General features: G+C 35.2%; 4 protein-coding genes across 5 annotated transcripts; 1 reads left to right on the top strand and 3 right to left on the bottom strand.

The window, feature by feature from the left end:
• On the top strand, window positions 1,891-5,888 carry LOC109346835 (linoleate 9S-lipoxygenase 5, chloroplastic-like). Its single transcript, XM_019586644.1, has 9 exons — window positions 1,891-2,118; window positions 2,306-2,601; window positions 2,777-3,017; window positions 3,128-3,466; window positions 3,586-3,671; window positions 3,768-3,875; window positions 3,969-4,273; window positions 4,513-4,776; window positions 4,872-5,888. The coding sequence occupies exons 1-9, from the start codon at window positions 1,950-1,952 to the stop codon at window positions 5,638-5,640; spliced, it is 2,577 nt and encodes an 858-aa protein (XP_019442189.1). The 5' UTR covers window positions 1,891-1,949; the 3' UTR covers window positions 5,641-5,888.
• On the bottom strand, window positions 5,760-8,549 carry LOC109346836 (G-type lectin S-receptor-like serine/threonine-protein kinase LECRK4). The gene has a single exon (XM_019586645.1). It carries the CDS (start codon window positions 8,519-8,521, stop codon window positions 6,173-6,175), a length of 2,349 nt encoding a protein of 782 aa, XP_019442190.1. The 5' UTR covers window positions 8,522-8,549; the 3' UTR covers window positions 5,760-6,172.
• On the bottom strand, window positions 10,288-11,435 carry LOC109346834 (late embryogenesis abundant protein D-34-like). Its single transcript, XM_019586643.1, has 2 exons — window positions 11,052-11,435; window positions 10,288-10,954 (listed from the first exon to the last, which is right to left on the bottom strand). Exons 1-2 carry the CDS (start codon window positions 11,370-11,372, stop codon window positions 10,502-10,504), a joined length of 774 nt encoding a protein of 257 aa, XP_019442188.1. The 5' UTR covers window positions 11,373-11,435; the 3' UTR covers window positions 10,288-10,501.
• Window positions 12,776-16,438, bottom strand: LOC109346832 (folate-biopterin transporter 1, chloroplastic). Of its 2 annotated transcripts, none has more exons than XM_019586639.1 (8): window positions 16,026-16,438; window positions 15,864-15,928; window positions 15,620-15,782; window positions 15,335-15,483; window positions 14,969-15,223; window positions 14,696-14,864; window positions 14,524-14,616; window positions 12,776-13,701 (listed from the first exon to the last, which is right to left on the bottom strand). In XM_019586639.1, the coding sequence occupies exons 1-8, from the start codon at window positions 16,419-16,421 to the stop codon at window positions 13,402-13,404; spliced, it is 1,590 nt and encodes a 529-aa protein (XP_019442184.1). In that variant the 5' UTR covers window positions 16,422-16,438; the 3' UTR covers window positions 12,776-13,401. The 2 variants fall into 2 exon arrangements, with proteins under 2 accessions (XP_019442184.1, XP_019442185.1); XM_019586640.1 differs by having other exon boundaries at window positions 15,864-15,924; window positions 16,026-16,138.

The raw sequence follows: 18,056 nt of genomic DNA, 5'->3' as shown, positions 1-18,056 counted from the left end.
TAGTAATGAAAGAAAGAGAAAAGAAGATAAATCAAGTTGAAAATCTTTATTTGAAATGTGAAATTGAGATGAAAGAATGATGAGGTTAAAAATGCAAGAATATATTTTTATCCTTCCTTCCTTTTTATCCTTCCTTATTAACAATGGAAATTAAATAGGCATGTAGAAGCTTCTAGAAAACCTCCAAAAAATTCTTCTCTTCCACCTAACTCCTAGAGATACTTTCTAAAATTATTCATTCTCTCATCCCACTAATGAATCTAGGACTAGTAGGTATTGTGTACAAATGTTAAAAATTAAAATAAGATTGTAAAATCTATATACTGACAGTGTAAAGATTTATATACATACATTCTATTATCTACCATTCATTTAGAATATTTTTTGAAAAGTCAACAATAATTAAATATCAATGGTAGATGATGCACTGATAATGTATAAAACTCATACACTGTCAATACACACATCTTTTTCTCTTAAAATTCTCTTAAAATAATACAAATAAAAATATTAATACCAAAATTAAAAAAATTAAAATTTATTTAATCAAATAAATTACATTTTTCATATTAATATCTGATTTTCCAACCTACATCATATTATAAAAGGTTGGAATATTTTTTAATTTATTAATCCTAACTTTTAATTTGCCCATTTAACATATCAATTTTGTCCTCTATCTATTTATTTAAGGATTGTTTAATTTTGCCATTTAATCATCATTATCATTGTTTGACACATTTACCTCAATCATCATTATCATTGTTTGACACATTTACCTCAATCATCATAATTCATAACCTTAACAACTATCATGCTGCCATACCTAATCTATACCTCAAGAATGACCACCACAAATTCGACAATACCATCTCAAGAATGAGATTCTAGAGTGTTATGTGGCGACCATGACTTTAAAAGATTCTATTTATATTTGAGAAGTGAAAAGTAAATTTAAAAGCTTTCGATAACTTTCACCCATTTAGGACGGAAAGCTCCCAATAATTCACCCATTTTCCAAGTCTAGAATACTATTAAATTATTTGCTGTAGAACTATTAGTTAATTAAACTTTTGGTATCAATAACACATTAATGTACTAATGTACGTATTCGGTCAAATCTATGAATGTATTAAAAGGTTACATTCACTATTTTGCTAATTTTAGTAAGAATTTAAAACAACTTCAAAGTAAAATTTAATTAGAAGAGAAGATATGATAGAAGTTTCGATCAATATTCTTATTGATATTATAAGGATATATATATATATATATATATATATATATAAATATAAGTGGAAATTAAATATTCTCTTCGAATATGGATTGGTGCGGTACCATATTGATATAAACAAATTTACGTGCCCATTAGTCACCTTCCTTGAATGAAGAACAAAGAATAATTAATTGTAATAAAGATATAAGCAAAAATGATTTGCTGCTACACCCCTCTATACAATAAATTTTAATCAGTATATTTCACATCTTCGTGTTGCACATGGTTTGGCACATCAACATCAACTATTAGAGTAAGACATCAAACGTGGACCCTGTTTTGGCTGGGTCAATTTGGCTTAATTCAACACTTTTCATTCATTTTGAATACACCCCAACACTTAACAATCAAGTTGCCAATAATAGATGTATTTTAAAGTTTAAACCATATTAATATTATATTATGATATATAATGGTAACACTCCACCTGGTCCCAACTCCGAAAGCAAAAGCTCATTATTTTTGTTTGGTATCTTTTTCATATTTTCTTAATAAAAAAAGTAAAGCAGGCAAGGGCCGACAGTTGTATTTATATAGTTGGTGTACTTTCACAAACTATGTCTAGAAACAATACATGAGGTTGGGCACTCTTATGTATTTAAGTTGTGTAGTGATCATTTTCAATTTATTGTACTTTGTAGGTAGCGTTTGAGAGATCATACTGATAGATAGGATGGAGAATGAGAAGAGAGTAGTGAAAGGGAGAGTGGTTTTAATGAAGAAGGGGGTTCTGGACTTCCATGACATTAAAGCCAACGTTCTTGATAGAGTTCATGAGTTTTTGGGCAATGGTGTCTCTCTCCAGCTTATTAGTTCTACCACTTCTACTCCTGACCCAGAAGGTACCTATCTAGTTAACACAATAATAAAGAGATGCTTTGCTTGGAATATTTGTTGATCATAATATATATAAGATGAGTGAAGAAAGAAGCAAAGTATTTTTATCTTATGATACTACTTGTTCAACTACTATAGCATTGCATTATATTTTTGTATGTATGTTAATGAGTTAGCAATATATATATATAGGAAATGGGCTAAGAGGGAAGCGTGGAAAGGAGTCATACTTGAAGAGATGGATTTCAAAAATATCTTCTTTGACAAAAGCAACAGACACAGAGTTTTCCATAACATTTGAGTGGGATCATGAGATGATGGGAGTTCCAGGGGCTTTCATAATCAGAAACTATCACCATAGTCAGTTCTATCTCAAGACACTAACCATACAAGATATTCCAGGCCATGCTCCTCTACATTTTCTCTGCAATTCTTGGGTTTACCCTGTTCATCGTTACACCTCTCCTCGTCTCTTCTTTGCAAATAAGGTAAATATATAACAATAACAATTTTCATATCAAAACTATCCATCTTAATCTTACTCTCTCATTCATCTATGCATTTTCAAGTATAAAATAATGGGTAGGTTTGGTTAACCCTGCCCCATGCATGCATTGATAAATGGATAAGAATAGATTAGTTTGTTGTGTACTTGTGTTTGAGGCGTATATTCCAAGTGAAACACCTGAAGCACTACGGAAGTTTAGAGAAGAAGAACTATCAAGCCTTCGCGGAAAAGGGGTAGGGAAGCTTGAAGAGTGGGACAGAGTGTATGACTATGCTTACTACAATGATTTGGGAACTCCAGATAATGGTTTTGAATATGCACGCCCTGTTCTTGGTGGTTCACAACAATTTCCATACCCCCGTAGAGGAAGAACTGGTCGTCAACATACCAAAAAAGGTTAATATATATATAAATATAACTCATCATCATGTTGTTGTTGGAGAGCACCACTAATTATCAATAAATGACAACTTACATGCATGCATGTTTCATTCCTTAAATTGCAGATCCCAAAACTGAGTCAAGATTGCTTCTTCTGAATCTAAACGTGTATGTTCCAAGGGATGAACAGTTTGGCCACATCAAGTTCTCAGATTTTCTTGCTTATTCACTCAAATCTATTGCTCAGGTTGTGCTTCCTGAGATCAGATCTCTTTGTAACAAAACCATTAATGAGTTTGACAGCTTTGAAGATGTACTTGCTATTTATGAGGGAAGTCTTCAGCTACCAACTGGACCTGTCCTCAATAAAATTAGACAACTTATTCCCTATGAGATTCTTAAAGAGCTCGTTAGGAATGATGGTGAGAAATTCCTCAAATTCCCAGTGCCAGACGTCATCAAAGGTATACAATACAATATAACACAATGCATACTCATATACATTATTTTCACCTCTCTTGGATGGACTCATTAACTATATATATATATATATATATATATATATATATATATATAATTGCAGTGAGTAAGGGCGCATGGAGGTCAGATGAGGAATTTGCAAGAGAAATGCTTGCTGGGGTTAATCCTGTCATCATTCGCCATCTCCAGGTACTTTTATTCACTTATATTTTTATTAGCAATTCATAACCTTTCTTTTGTTTCAACAAGTGAACTTAATCTATGGATGGTGATACATGTGAATAGGAATTTCCACCGGCTAGCAAGCTAGACCCCAAACTCTATGGAGATCAAAATAGCTCCATCAGAGCACACCACATACAAAATAGTTTGGATGGGCTCATAATTGAGGAGGTACTAATCACTATTCGCACTTTCTTTGACTAAAGATGAATGAAAATGATATACTCAATTGACAATGAAGCATGTTAATTTATGTTGCTGCAGGCGCTTCAAAACAACAAGTTATATATATTAGATCATCATGACGCATTGATGCCATACATAAGCCGAATAAACTCTACCAACACAAAGACTTATGCCACTAGAACACTCTTGTTTCTGCAAGATGATGGTACATTGAAGCCATTGGCTATTGAATTAAGCTTACCTCATCCACAAGGGGAACAATATGGAGCTGTCAGCAAAGTCTTCACTCCAGCAAAAGAAGGAGTAGCTTCTTCTGTGTGGCAGCTCGCTAAAGCTTACGCTTCTGTCAATGATTCTGGATACCACCAACTTGTTAGTCACTGGTGAGTAATCTGAATATTTGCAAGCAAGCAAGCAAGCATTGACATCAATAATAAAGAATATACTTGTCATATGATTTCATTTAGTTTTTTTATGATGTCATTGAGTTAGGATTTATCTTATTATCCACTTGTTGTAATGTAGAGTTTATACACACCATATTATCATTACATCTTCCTTCCTCCTTCTAGATCCCTTGATCCTTCTGTTCCCCTCTATTTCTAACAATAATGATGTGCAGGTTATACACTCATGCAGTAATTGAGCCATTCATAATAGCTACAAACAGGCAATTGAGTGTTCTTCACCCAATACATAAGTTGTTGCAGCCACACTTCAGGGACACAATGCATATAAATGCCTTGGCTCGCCATACGCTGATCAATGCAGATGGGCTACTAGAGAAAACAGTTTTTCCGGGTAAGTTTGCATTGGAAATGTCAGCTGTTATCTACAAAAACTGGGTTTTCGGCGAGCAGGCACTACCTGCTGATCTGCTCAAGAGGTGAGTGAGTGAACCACAAAATTACTGATTCTATTTCTATTATTTATAGGCCTAATCCAACAAAACAAAATTGTATTTCACTGAATTTGTTTCAGGGGAATGGCAGTTCAAGATTCAAGCTGTCCTCATGGACTTAAACTTGTAATAGAGGATTATCCATTTGCTGTTGATGGACTAGAAATATGGGATGCAATTGAAAGTTGGGTGAGTGAATATTGTAATTTCTATTATCCATCTGATGACATGGTTGAGAAGGACACTGAAATCCAGTCCTGGTGGGAAGAAGTCAGAGTTGAGGGTCATGGTGACTTAAAAGATAGGACATGGTGGCTAGAGATGAAGACTAGAGTTGAGCTTATTCAATCATGCACCATTATCATATGGATAGCTTCAGCCTTCCATGCAGCTGTTAATTTTGGACAATACCCTTATGCTGGCTACCTTCCTAACCGTCCAACCGTGAGTCGCAGGTTCATGCCTGAGCCAGGCACTCCTGAGTATGCAGAGCTTGAATCAAACCCTGACTTGGCATTCCTCAAGACAATCACGGCACAGTTCCAAACACTTCTTGGTGTGTCATTGATAGAAGTTCTATCAAGGCATTCAACTGAAGAGGTATACCTTGGGCAGAGGGATACTCCTGATTGGACCTTTGATGCTGAACCATTGAAAGCATTTGAGAGGTTTGCACAGAAACTTATTCAAATTGAGAAAAATATAACAGAGAGGAACAATGACAAAAGATTGAAAAACAGAAATGGGCCAGTCAAGGTACCTTATACCTTGCTCTATCCCAACACCTCAGATTATACTAGGGAGGGTGGACTCAGTGGCAAGGGAATTCCCAATAGTATATCCATCTAAAACAAACACCTATGCTAGGTGAATTCTAATTATTAAGTGTTGAGCCAAGGACATATGGGTGTCTAGCAAACACAGACATGTTTAACATCTATCAGTTAAGAGGGTATTACTTTTGCAGGTTTTATTTATCTAGTAGACTGGTTTTGCATTAGTTACCAAAAATAATTTGTTTCAATTGTTGTATGCAGCAGCATTTGCCCTGATTGTTGTAGTCCATTGTAATAAAATTATTTTTACATTTGAGTATATTTGATGAAGATTGAGTTTAAGATAGTAAATTGTAAAGACATATTTGGAATTTGTTTAAATTATTAATAGCACATGTAATTGGTTAAAGTCATGAAGTCACAAAATCAAGAAGATTACACATTAATCATGGATAAAACAACAAATTTGTCCCTCAAAGCCATTTAAGTAGAGTTTGGGTCATTAAGGGTGAGGACATGAGTTCAAACCATAAGGAGTGCACTCTTCTCCTCCCCCCACAAAATTGCCTACAAAAAAGGAACAATAAACTTAGGATAAAACTTGCTTACAACATTTCCCCATCAAACAATGGTGGAACACCAACTTCCATGTTTCCTTCCAACATCTGTAGCACTCTTATCATAGATGGTCTAAGAGTTGGGTTAGGACATAAGCACCACAACCCAACCATTGCCATTCTCTCAAACCTCTTGAAATCATTAACAGCTTCAAGATCATGGCTCACAATAACTCTTAGATTCCCTACTTTTGCCCAATGAAGAACCCAATCTATAAGTATCATGTCATCACCACCATCTTCAATTTGATGCAAATCAATGTGCCTTCTGCAAAACAAGATTTCCAACATCATGACACCAAAGCTGTAGACATCCACTTTTGCAGTGATAGGTACATTTTTGAGCCATTCTGGTGCCATATATCCCATAGTACCTCTTACAACATGCGTACTTGTTCTTGTTCTGTCTTTCATTAGTAGTTTTGCCAGTCCAAAATCTGCAATTTTTGCTCTATAATTTGAGTCTAAAAGAACATTTTGTGGCTTTATGTCACAATGAATGATCTGAGGATCACACTCTTCATGCAAGTACATCAAGCCTCTAGCAATTTCTACAACAATTTTGGCTCTATCTTCCCATCTTGGTATATCCTCCTTCCCAAGAAGGAAATTGGATAACGTACCATTTCTCATCATCTCATATACAAGAAGTCTATGATTCTGCTCATTGCAGAAACCCAATAACCTTACAAGATTCTTATGATGAGTCATACCAATTACTTGAACTTCATTCACAAATTCTTTCTCACCTTTTTCTTCATGTTTTTCAAGTTTTTTCACAGCAACCTCAACTTCTTCACCCTCCAAGGTTAAAACACCACTATAGACTATAGCAAAGGCTCCCTGGCCAAGTGTATTCCTAAACCAGTTTGTTGCTTGTCTCAACTCTTGGAATGAAAATGACTTTAGATTGATGTCCACAGGGTCTGGCTTTGGGGGTGACCCTTTATGCACGAGATTTTGAAATGTTGGGTGATGATAGATAGCAATAGTTGCAAAAACAATAGCAAAAAAGGAGCATGCTGATAGAGCTACTAGATAAACAACCTGAGAAGGTGAATCATTTTCATTGTCTTCATGAACTTGAGCAACTTTAATAAGTGCCACTCTATTGCTAGTTGCAGGAATGCTTTTTCTGGCATTTGAAAGAGGTGTCCTTTTCTTATAACAAACAGATTCAATCAAAACAGCAGCCATGCAGAAACAATCATTGATCACCTCATTCCTGCAACTGTTGAGATCAGAAGAGTCTATCCTTTGCAGATCAGAATAAATTTGGTTTGGTATATCAGCATCTTGAATTTCTTCCACAGTGAAGTTTGATGATGAAGATGAATTATGAGAACAGAAATCCATGACAACTTTGGGATAGCACCCTCTGGAGGGAACACTTGGATCCAAAGGTGTGTAACCTGGCAAACAATCACAACTGATTGTCCTATTGTCAGGTGAAGTGCAAAAGCCATAGACACCACAAATAGCATTCACTGTGCAGGGTTGTGTTATGGCCTCCCATATAGTTGTCCAATGATTTCCACTTTCTTTAAGGTAAATCAGTTGTTGAAAATTTCCATGGTCATTGATGGTTGCACGATGATAGTAATTCTGTATTGGATTAGGCACTTGTGTAGCTGTGGTCATATTGAATATGTTGTGTGTGTCATTGACAGCATAAAGAAAAGCTGTGGTGTTATTAAAAACAAGTGTGACATTTGTATTATGATCAGTTGAAGTGTACCAATATCCAGGATCATCAAATCGAAATGCAGAGATAACAATGTTACCATCAGTCTGAACCTCCAACTTGTATTGTCCAGTTGAGTAGTCTTGTGTTGTAATATTGGCATTGGAATAAAGTATATGACCCATCTTTAAAGTTTGGCCAGGTAGAATTGTATCTGTTGGTGAATCAAAGCTCTCCCATATGGTTGAAAGAGAGTTGAGCAAGATGAAATTACCATTGTCCTGCATCATAGCAGAAGTTGCATTATTGGTAGTACCATTGTATATTGGAAATGAAGTGTTGTTAGCATGTTGTATCACAAATTGGCCACTGAGTGTAAGATTGATGGTTGATCCTATTTCAGCTGGATCATCTCTGTTAGCAGACCAAACTAGTGTTTTATTTGGAATCTTATTAAACCAAATTCCAACAAGATAGTGACCAGTAACAAGAGGGTAGAATCCAAAGGCAAAATCACCAGAGCCTGATTCCCATGATGAATTAGTCCCAGCAACAATGCTGGACCCCAATTTAATTGATTTATTTTCAGCTCTATAGCACATTAAGAGCACACAAAAGCAAACAAACAATAATATACTCACATTAACATCCATGTTTTGGTAAAGAGGAATATGAAGGTGAAGTTATTATAAGATAATATGGATGATGATGATGATGATGATGATGATGATGATGATGATGATGATGATGATGATGATGATGATGATGATGATGATGATGATGATGATGATGATGATGAGTGTATAAGAGTCTTCCAAGGAGTCCACTACGTAACCATCTCAAACTCTATCACTAACACTTTGAACCAATCAAAGTCAACAAACTAGAGTATTTCAAAACCTAATTATGGTGTTTTTAGAATAGAAGCCCAATGAATGTTGACTATTCCAAAAATTGGGATAGACACAACCAATCTTAGGCCGTGACTTTTTTAGCTAGCTCCTTATCTTTAATGTGGTTTCGTCATTTCATTGGTGGGTGGTGTTTTCATCTTCTGCAATCTATTTTGTCATTGTATTTGGACTAGGCTCTTTATTCAACCATTGTTTTATCAAAACTCAACAAGCACCATCACCATATTATTATATTGTCATTGTCAAATGTTCACACATACATATACCACTCTAGGACTATGAACCTCCTCTACCCCATCCTAAGTTTATATGGCATATGAACATTGGCATATAAAATGTGCATAGACTTAAGGACAAAGAGTCCGGCATTATAAACTTACCTCAACCAACTACCTCTAATTTATAATATATTTTAGTATAAAATGATAAGAGAATCCGTTCTTTAGTCTTTGTTGTTGAAGTTATTTCTTTGCATGGATCCTCTTGGTTTGTCACATTGTCCTCAAGTCTCCCTTAAAGGGCATATAAAAATAAGAAGCAGTAATTAAGTGAAGTGTAGCCAAAATATATGTCCTCCTAATATCATCTAGACCTTTTTTTAATACCACCATTTTCACTTCTTCAACACACTATAGCTCTTGCCTCATGCTAAGCATTTTCTAGACCAACTGGGATTTTGGACCTTGTGGATTTAATATCGTATCGAAGCTTTGAAGAACATTTTTTTTGCAATGTATATTTATGAGCACCTAGTCTATCATTTGCTGGTAAGAGTATTAAAACGAGTTTTGGTAAAGTTAAATGAATCTAACTGGAAAATTTAAAATGAAGTAAAAATAAATTAAGAATAAGAGAGCACGTTTTATTCAATAGCCACTCTTGAACACATTTTGTTTATTTCATTTGCTGATATCGATATTGGACATCATTGATTTTTATTTAAGGTGAGACACTTTTAGTAGCATTTCCAATCCTACAACTTAATGATTATTAAATGGGTTTTGCGTGATTTTTACATTTTTCACACTTTTCAATAATTTAAAGAACTTGCATGAAAATTTTACTCCAATCCTATAGCCACCCCATGATTCTTAAATAGATATCATTTTATGTCTCAATAATCCAACAAGAACATTCAGTTAAGGGTTTACATGGACAATGAATGGGGACAGGCTCTGTCCTCCTTAATTAGTAGTGCCACATAAAAATGGTCCCATGGAATAGCTCTTCAATAAGCAGTTCCTGTTCGCTAAGAACCAAGGTTGGAGCTCCAAGATTGGGGTGTTAATTGCAGGAAAAGTATTTTACATGACTTCTACTTTTGGCTTCATATGCTCTTCAAAGAGAAGAGTGATTGGCAGACTCAGCTTATAATTTGAGTTGCAACTATATAATCTATTTGCCTTTCTTGAAATTCAATATTCTTTTATTATAATGTTAAAGCACTATAAAAAACATTAAAGTGAATATGGGAGATAGAAGATTTAAGTGAAAAACTTATTTTAATATAGGATAGATTTGATATGGGTACACACCGGGGGAGGAGGAGGAGTATGTTACTAAGTACTTAGTAGTTACTAGTTACTAGTAAAGAAAGAACAGAAACACATGTAACACATGAAACACATGAAACACTTTACTAGTAAGGAAAGAACAAAAAACACATGAAACACATGCATGACAGCATATGAGTAGAAGGAAGTTGATATGATGATATGATTATATATTAACACTTTCATTGAGCCTAGCAGCTGCTGCCACAGAAGCAGCTACGCCACCAGGAGTGACTGTAGCACCAGGGTTGTTCCTAACCTCTGCTCCACTCACCCCTCCTGCATCTTCACGTGTTGCCGCTTTGTCCGCGGCTAACTTAGCCGTAGCACCGCTCAGAATGTCACTCATCTTAATCTTATCCTCCTCACGTTGGCAATCAGCGTTATAAGCCGCTGCTGACTGAGCAGTCGCAGCCACTCCACCCGGCTTTATAACATTATTCCCAGTGGCTCTCACCTCCGCCGCCTGTATTGCAGCCGCATCACTCTGTTCCACTGCTTTGTCACCAACTGTATGGGCTGTCGCCTCCAGAGCTTCCCCAATGGTTATCTTACTCTCTTGTCCCGTACCACCCCTGCCCGATTCAACTGGGGTTGGTTCAACATACTGTCCCACCACCTTTACAAAACAATTCAAAGGGATAGTATTATAAACAATTCAAATGGATAGTAATATGAACAATTCAAATGATGATGATGAATTGATGATGTAGAACCTGTCCAGCAACTGATTCAGTTACGATGCGTCTTCCAGGAGCATGGGTCTCGGTGACGGTGACACCACGGTCACCGGCGACACCAGTGACATCACGGTGGCCAACAAGACCAGCCCTCTCGTTGAGGGTGGCAGCAGATTGCATGGAGGCGGCAACTCCACCAGGTACAGTTTGACCCAGCACTCGTGTTTCAGCGCTCTGCATCATGTTGGCATCTTCAGGTGCAACCGGCTTCTGTGCAAGATCACCCGAAACATCAAAAACGTCGCCGTATTTAATAGGATCTTGGTCTTGAGGGCGCTTTGGCTGTTCTTGACTCATATTAGAATTGCAAATCAAACACACGCATATACTTGTATGACTTTGTGAGTTGTGAGTGATCAGTTATATATATATATATATATATAGAAGATGGAGGAGGTGGATAGATCACAGGATGACACGTTCATTAACATCACACGTGGAATGACGCTACATCCCAACCGACAAATTAAAATGACTCGTGTCATGTTCAAGAGACAGCAATGTATGCATGTGGATATGTACATCAAACACATCAGACTTGTCACTTTAATGGATAATTCCATATTCCATATTCCATATTCCAAATTAAGAGACTAATTGAAAGGAGATTCACACATTAAACCATTCATTTGGTTATCATCACAATGCTCAAACCTATCCCATTCAATCAACTATGTTAGTATTTAGTGTCAGCAACCTAGGCATATAGATTATAGGGTATTCATTAACATCTTGGGATCAATATTATTTGCACATCATTATTCTCCTTAACTACTTAATATTAATCGTTAATGAACACCTTATCATACCCTATCATATCTTCCTCATGAATATATATTAATTGTTAATGAACATTGATATATCTCAACATTTTTGGTTAATGTGTGTGATTGATAGTTGGTTGAGTCATGAATTTGCTCAATTGTTATACTGCAAAACTTATATCAAATCTAGTATTGGTTAAGTAGAGCAATCTTCTCACTAATTTGATTATAAATCATGTCGTCTCCAAAATAAAACCCTAGTTCTTTGTTTCGAATTTTTACTTCACTATAAATACTTGAAGTATGACTACTAATTTCAATTCTCAAAATTCCTAAATCCTCACAATCTAATTATCAGTGTCAATTCCCAAAATTTTCACAATTTTGCTACTCATGCCAAATCTAATACAACAAAAAGAAAGAGGGAGTCAAAATTGTTTCAGCAGAAGGAGAGAGAAGAGAAGTTGAAGAAATGCTTTCAATCAGTGTGATTTTTCTTAATACGGGAGACCTCCAATGACCATGTCAATCCGACAGCCCAAAAAAAGATCTCAATGCAAGATCTGACAGTCAAGATGCAACCAACAATCACTTTGACCGAATATTCCTCTCATCCCTCAAAGCTAACAATGGTAGTGTCGACTAGGTCAACATGTGTGTCAATCGTATGATGACTTGATCAACACATCACAAATGTCCTCACCCACCATTAAACTCATTGTAACCCCTTGGGGTACACCACTTAGAATGCACTAAAGACTTTCTTTATGAACAATTTGCAAGTGTTTCATCCATCATCCTACGTGGGACTAGAATTTTTCACTTTGCAAGTCCCCATTAATGGCCATTTATTCCAACAGGGACATTATTATACGCGCCATTCTGTGCCATGGACCAGACCACGGTGGCTCCAAATGTTTGATATATGAGAGCATGTAATCAATTATATTTGTAGATAACTTAATTGCTAATTACAATAGCTTGTAGAAACACGATTATTGGCTAATAAATACAAAACCCAAGTCCTTACCCTGAAGTAAAGGATTACATAACTAACCTAAAAGGAGACAGTATAATAGTATACCATAAATTGTAGTTCTGAAGGGACTGATATTTTGGTGTTGTCCTTGAGTCAATCTGGAGCATACTGTGTATACAATCCTTCTATTGTTATCACACTCTAGTCAAGGCTTCTTAGTTTCTCAACGAGTATAACTATTAAGGTACATTTTTAGTTCAAAGTGAACTTCAATCTTATACATGGTTTAAAATTTCAGGTTGGAAAAAACACGGTGATTAGGGCATAATTACCATCATAATCTGGTTGGGAAATATCTAATATCACGACCTCCAGGTGCAGTAACACACTGTTATCATCACCTCATAATTGAAAAGGTTTAAAACAAGGTCATAATAGAAACTTCGGCCTCCTACTAACTACAAAATTCTCTTTTATCTGTGTTTCTGTGAGTAATTGATCTCTGTTGAATTCATAAGCCTTAGGAGCAAAACTTGGGTACAGCTTGGCAACCCCAAGGAAGGCCAGTCGAAAACGAGTAGAATCAATTAGACTTCATCTCAATATCGGAATCGTCCTTCGGATTCACATCAGGATTGTCCGCAGGTAGAAGGCCAAGAAGTGGCAGAGGCAATAAAGAGCTAAGATTACAGAGGATTATCAACACTGCCAAGTTATCAAATTTGTCCCTGGTAATTCCAAATAGTTGAGTCAGACCTGCACCAATCAATCCCCCAAGAAGGCTCCCCCCATTAGATACTGACATGAGAGTTGCAAAAAGAGTGGCCTCCATTCCCTCTGGACATAATTTTGCAGCTAGCACAAGAACGGGCATAAAAGAAGCCTGAAACAAACAAGTAATCAGATGCAAGACTAAATTTGCACAGACAAATAATAGAATAGTTGAATGGCAGAATCTATGTGCAAGAAGACTACTCATGCAGTGCATGCTGATATTGCTTATTTCATGCTATAATCTGGCATTAATTATGTCCTGAATCATCACATGGATTAACATTGACTCCGTCATTAAAACTACAATCACATATGGTCCTCCTCTAAATTTACTTTTCCATAGAAATGTGTCATTCTTCAAAAACTGATGGAAGGATTCCTATTCTATCACAAAAGATGAAGTAAAAACAGATATTTCAGCATAATGTGTGTACCAACAAGCAGCTACATAGCAAGGTTGCCTTTTGTTGAATGGTTCATAAATATTACAAATATAAATTGTTTATTGAAGTGTTCCATACAAATGCAAAACTTAAGTGTCTGGTAAATCTCTCAAAAGCTATTTTTAACTACTTTTTGCTGGTGGCCTCTAAAAATAAACACAGCTTACACATTTACACAAACTTACAAAGAAACACTACTGAGAAATTCACTTCGGTTTTGTTGGCACTTCTTACATCAGCATGCAAAAGCATCTTGAAAAGTATAAACACTACCAAACTTACCCTAATATCTAACAATACAGTGACAAATTATTAAACTTCAACGGCAGTGGCAGAAACATGAATGGTTTTCCAGCACAAACAGAGACAGACAAATTTCTTTGGTAAACACTAAAAACCTAATCTATAACAACTATATCAGAAGAGATATATTATATCTGTTTCCGGACCAAGTAGTATAACATGGAGTGTAAGATAGTGATGATAACCTGACTCAAAACAGTGAGAATTAATGAATCCCCGATTGCAAACCATTCATTATTAATGCCTAACTTCCTGTTTAGTCCAGTAACCAGAACAACCTGACAACGGAAATATATTTAGAAAAGTATGTTCAAATAAAAAGTATATAAATTCACACAAAACATATTTATTACTAACCTGAGTCATCCCAAGAGCTGAACCTAAAATGGTAGTCGCAAGAAATATTTTCCGCAAAGGTACATTCTTCAGAAATCCATTATAAAGTCCAACACCAATCAGAGATGCAATTGAGGTAACAAGCTTGACACGCCCTAAAAACTCAGGTGTAAAACCAAGAGAGTTTGTGCTGAAATACAGAAGACATTATTTATGAATTATGATTAAAGCAAGAGGAAATTCATTCATTCCAGAAAGTAGAGGAGAATGATTATATTCACAGATTGGACATACTTAAAGTAGAACATAGCAGAGTCAGACTGTGGAGTTGCTTGCCACAAGAAAATAAACAAAGTGGGAAGAAAAACACTGGGCTGTCCTACAGTACCCCACAGCTGAATGATGTTCTGCTTTGAACTTTCCCAAAACTCAGGAGTGGCGAAAGGAAGATTTCGCCCTCTTGCTATGCCGAGCATAGGCTTTTCTTTTACAAGAACAGCAACTGCAGATGTTATGAGTGGAAGCAATGCTGTGACACCAAAAACAAACCTGGAACAGTAAATAGTTATTAGTAAAACATAAAAGAGACAAGGAGAGGGGAACACTTGTATCACTCTATCAGTAATCAGAATATCTTGATTTACAAACCTCTTTCATTACCTTACTCCATATGCATCCACCAAAGAACCACTGAAGTAGGAGCTAACAATTCCACCAAAAGCTGAAGAACCCCAACATAAAGACTGAAGAGATCCTGAGGTGCTTTGTGATTCACCACGTGCCCTCTCTACAACCATTGAATCTACAACCTAAAACACAGGTAAGTTTCTGACATGGTTCTCTGAACAATTTGAATCCATAGAAGAGAAAACAATAAAGCAATAATATGATAGAGAAAATACAGTGCTTCTAAAAAGTGAAGAAGAGAAGGAATTTGAGACTGACAACATCTGAGAAAGCAACAGAAAGAGATCCGAGAAGTATGGAGAAAGCAGCAGTATATTTGTTGTCAACAAAAGTAGCCATCAAAGTCCATGAGAGTGCACCAAGCAAGCCTGAGAGAACTAGGTATGACCTTCTTCGATAGCCAAAAAGGGGGACAGAATCACTGCATACAATATCAAATAAGATAATGGAAATTAAGAAAGGAAAAGAGATAGAGAGATAGAGAGATAGAGTTAATACTAACCTAATAAAACCATATAGAGGTTTGATAAGCCATGGTAATGTAGAGAAACCAGAAATCAGAGCTGTCTAGTGCAATATTCAGAAGCAGGAGATGGTGAGAGAGAGAGAGAGAGAGAGAGAGAGAGAGGATTACAAAGAAACACAAGTTGTGGAATTCAAATACCTGAGCAGGGTCGAGATGTAAATCGTCTTTTAAATAAAAGCTAACAGCAAGCCTTGCAAGTCCTAACACACCTTGAACAAAATAAACCATCGCAACTGCAACATTATCTGGGGACAATTCTACCCCAAACAATCTCATTCCATGTCTGATAATCATCTTTCCATTTCTATTACCAGATGAGGATGAGGATGAAAATGATGATGCTTCTTCAACTTCAAGATCTTTCTCACCTCTTAACAATGGATCATCGCTGTTCACGCGGAGACAGGTCACAGACATTACTTTCCTCACCGGCACGGAGGGGGAAAAGGTGAACAAGGGTAAAAATGGAAATTTAAAAGGGAAGGATGAGAATGAGGATGATGAGATGGTATTAGTATTTACACCACAAGACATTTTTATACTATTCCAATTTCCAAACCACCCTCCCACACTCCTGCTATCTCATTTTATTTCTTTCTTTATTCTTTATATACCCTATCTCCTCTTATCCGCCTAATAAATAATAACAAACATCCAAATTATCTAAATTTTCAACAAAATTAAATTCATTTATACTAATACTAATTTATAAACTATAGTTACTCCTTCCCTATTATCTCCTTTCACAATTTTAATTTATATTTATACCAATCTTAAATGCATATTTATGGAGTTTAATGTGACACCAAGATTATAACACCTTTATAATTTCTACCACATTTGTTTATTTCATTCAATTCTCCCTCATCCACTCTTTTAACTATATTTTTGAGATGTATTAAGAAATGTTATTATATTTCTGTAAGTTTTTTTCTAGATATTGTCATTATTTTTTCCCTCTTCGTTTACATTATGTTCAATGAAATGCTAAAGTGAATTATATTGTTATGTGCATCTATGAATCCTTTGTTTTCGATCGTATCTCCATTTTTTCATTAATGGCTTTATTTGGAGGAGTTATTTTTCCATCTTGCTAATTTGGAATTTTAATATCTAAAAATATGATAGTTTTGTCTTTGACTATCGCATCTGAAAAAATGAATTTTTCATAAACTCTTGGTAGTGTCCTGAATATTTGGGGAGATCAGATCATTCCTTAAATATCATAATATTATAATCTAGTAAAAGTCAAGTTCTAATCTTGGTGGAATAGGTGTATAGGTTTAAGTTGAACCATAATATAATTTGTTCAGATAATTGCTTTCATAAATTGTTATGCATGCATCCCTTTCTCTATGCAAAATAACAAGTTTTGATCTTCTTCTTTGTAATCTGAATCTCTTAAACTAAATAGGTGAGATACTCTCTACTATTATTTAGATTGTTATTTCAATTAAGAAGTAATAAAGTGAAAGTTTGCACAACATTTAATATGGTAAGCCATAAGTCATTTCTATATACATTCTATATGTATAGTGTTGTTATAATGAGTTTTGTCTATAAAATAATTATATTTTAACTTTGTTTTAGATTTTTAATCTAAGAGTTTCTTTAATGGAGTTATATGTAGACATGCAAATTTTATGAAGTTAAGATAAGTCTATGCAAGTGTGTTTTATAAAATTTAGATTTATATATATAGAACATTAGTGCAGAATATGTACATCCAACCACAACAAATAATAAGAACTGAGAAGAGAAGAGAATAGAATAGATGAAATAGATGTTTTATACCTAACACCATAAGCAACAAAAATTAGAAGCTTTCATTATTGTTTTTCTCCTTCTAAATATTTATTTGATAAGTGATTTTTCATGAAAAAAGTGATGTTACATAAAAGGCTCTTTAAATGTTTCCTCATTGTTTTTCAAGAATTAAATGGTATTGCATAAATAGATCAATAGTTGAATTGAAGTTTTTTCTGTTGTTTTTGGTTTGCCTTTTGTTTACTTGCACAAAATGTATTCCTTCTTAATCTTCATCAATAGTACGACTTTAATTTTTTAATATTGTATTTGTTGTATTTGATTTGATTTTAGTTTTAGTTTTTGTCGGTATCTTATATTATCATATGTAATATATGGTTGCTAGTGTAATTTAGAAAAAAA

The sequence above is a fragment of the Lupinus angustifolius genome, chromosome LG04 (assembly GCF_001865875.1).
Source record: "Lupinus angustifolius cultivar Tanjil chromosome LG04, LupAngTanjil_v1.0, whole genome shotgun sequence".
NCBI classification, from domain to species: Eukaryota; Viridiplantae; Streptophyta; class Magnoliopsida; order Fabales; family Fabaceae; genus Lupinus; species Lupinus angustifolius.
The sequence above is the reverse complement of the archived record's forward strand: the minus strand, read 5'-3'. Positions and strand labels throughout refer to the sequence as shown.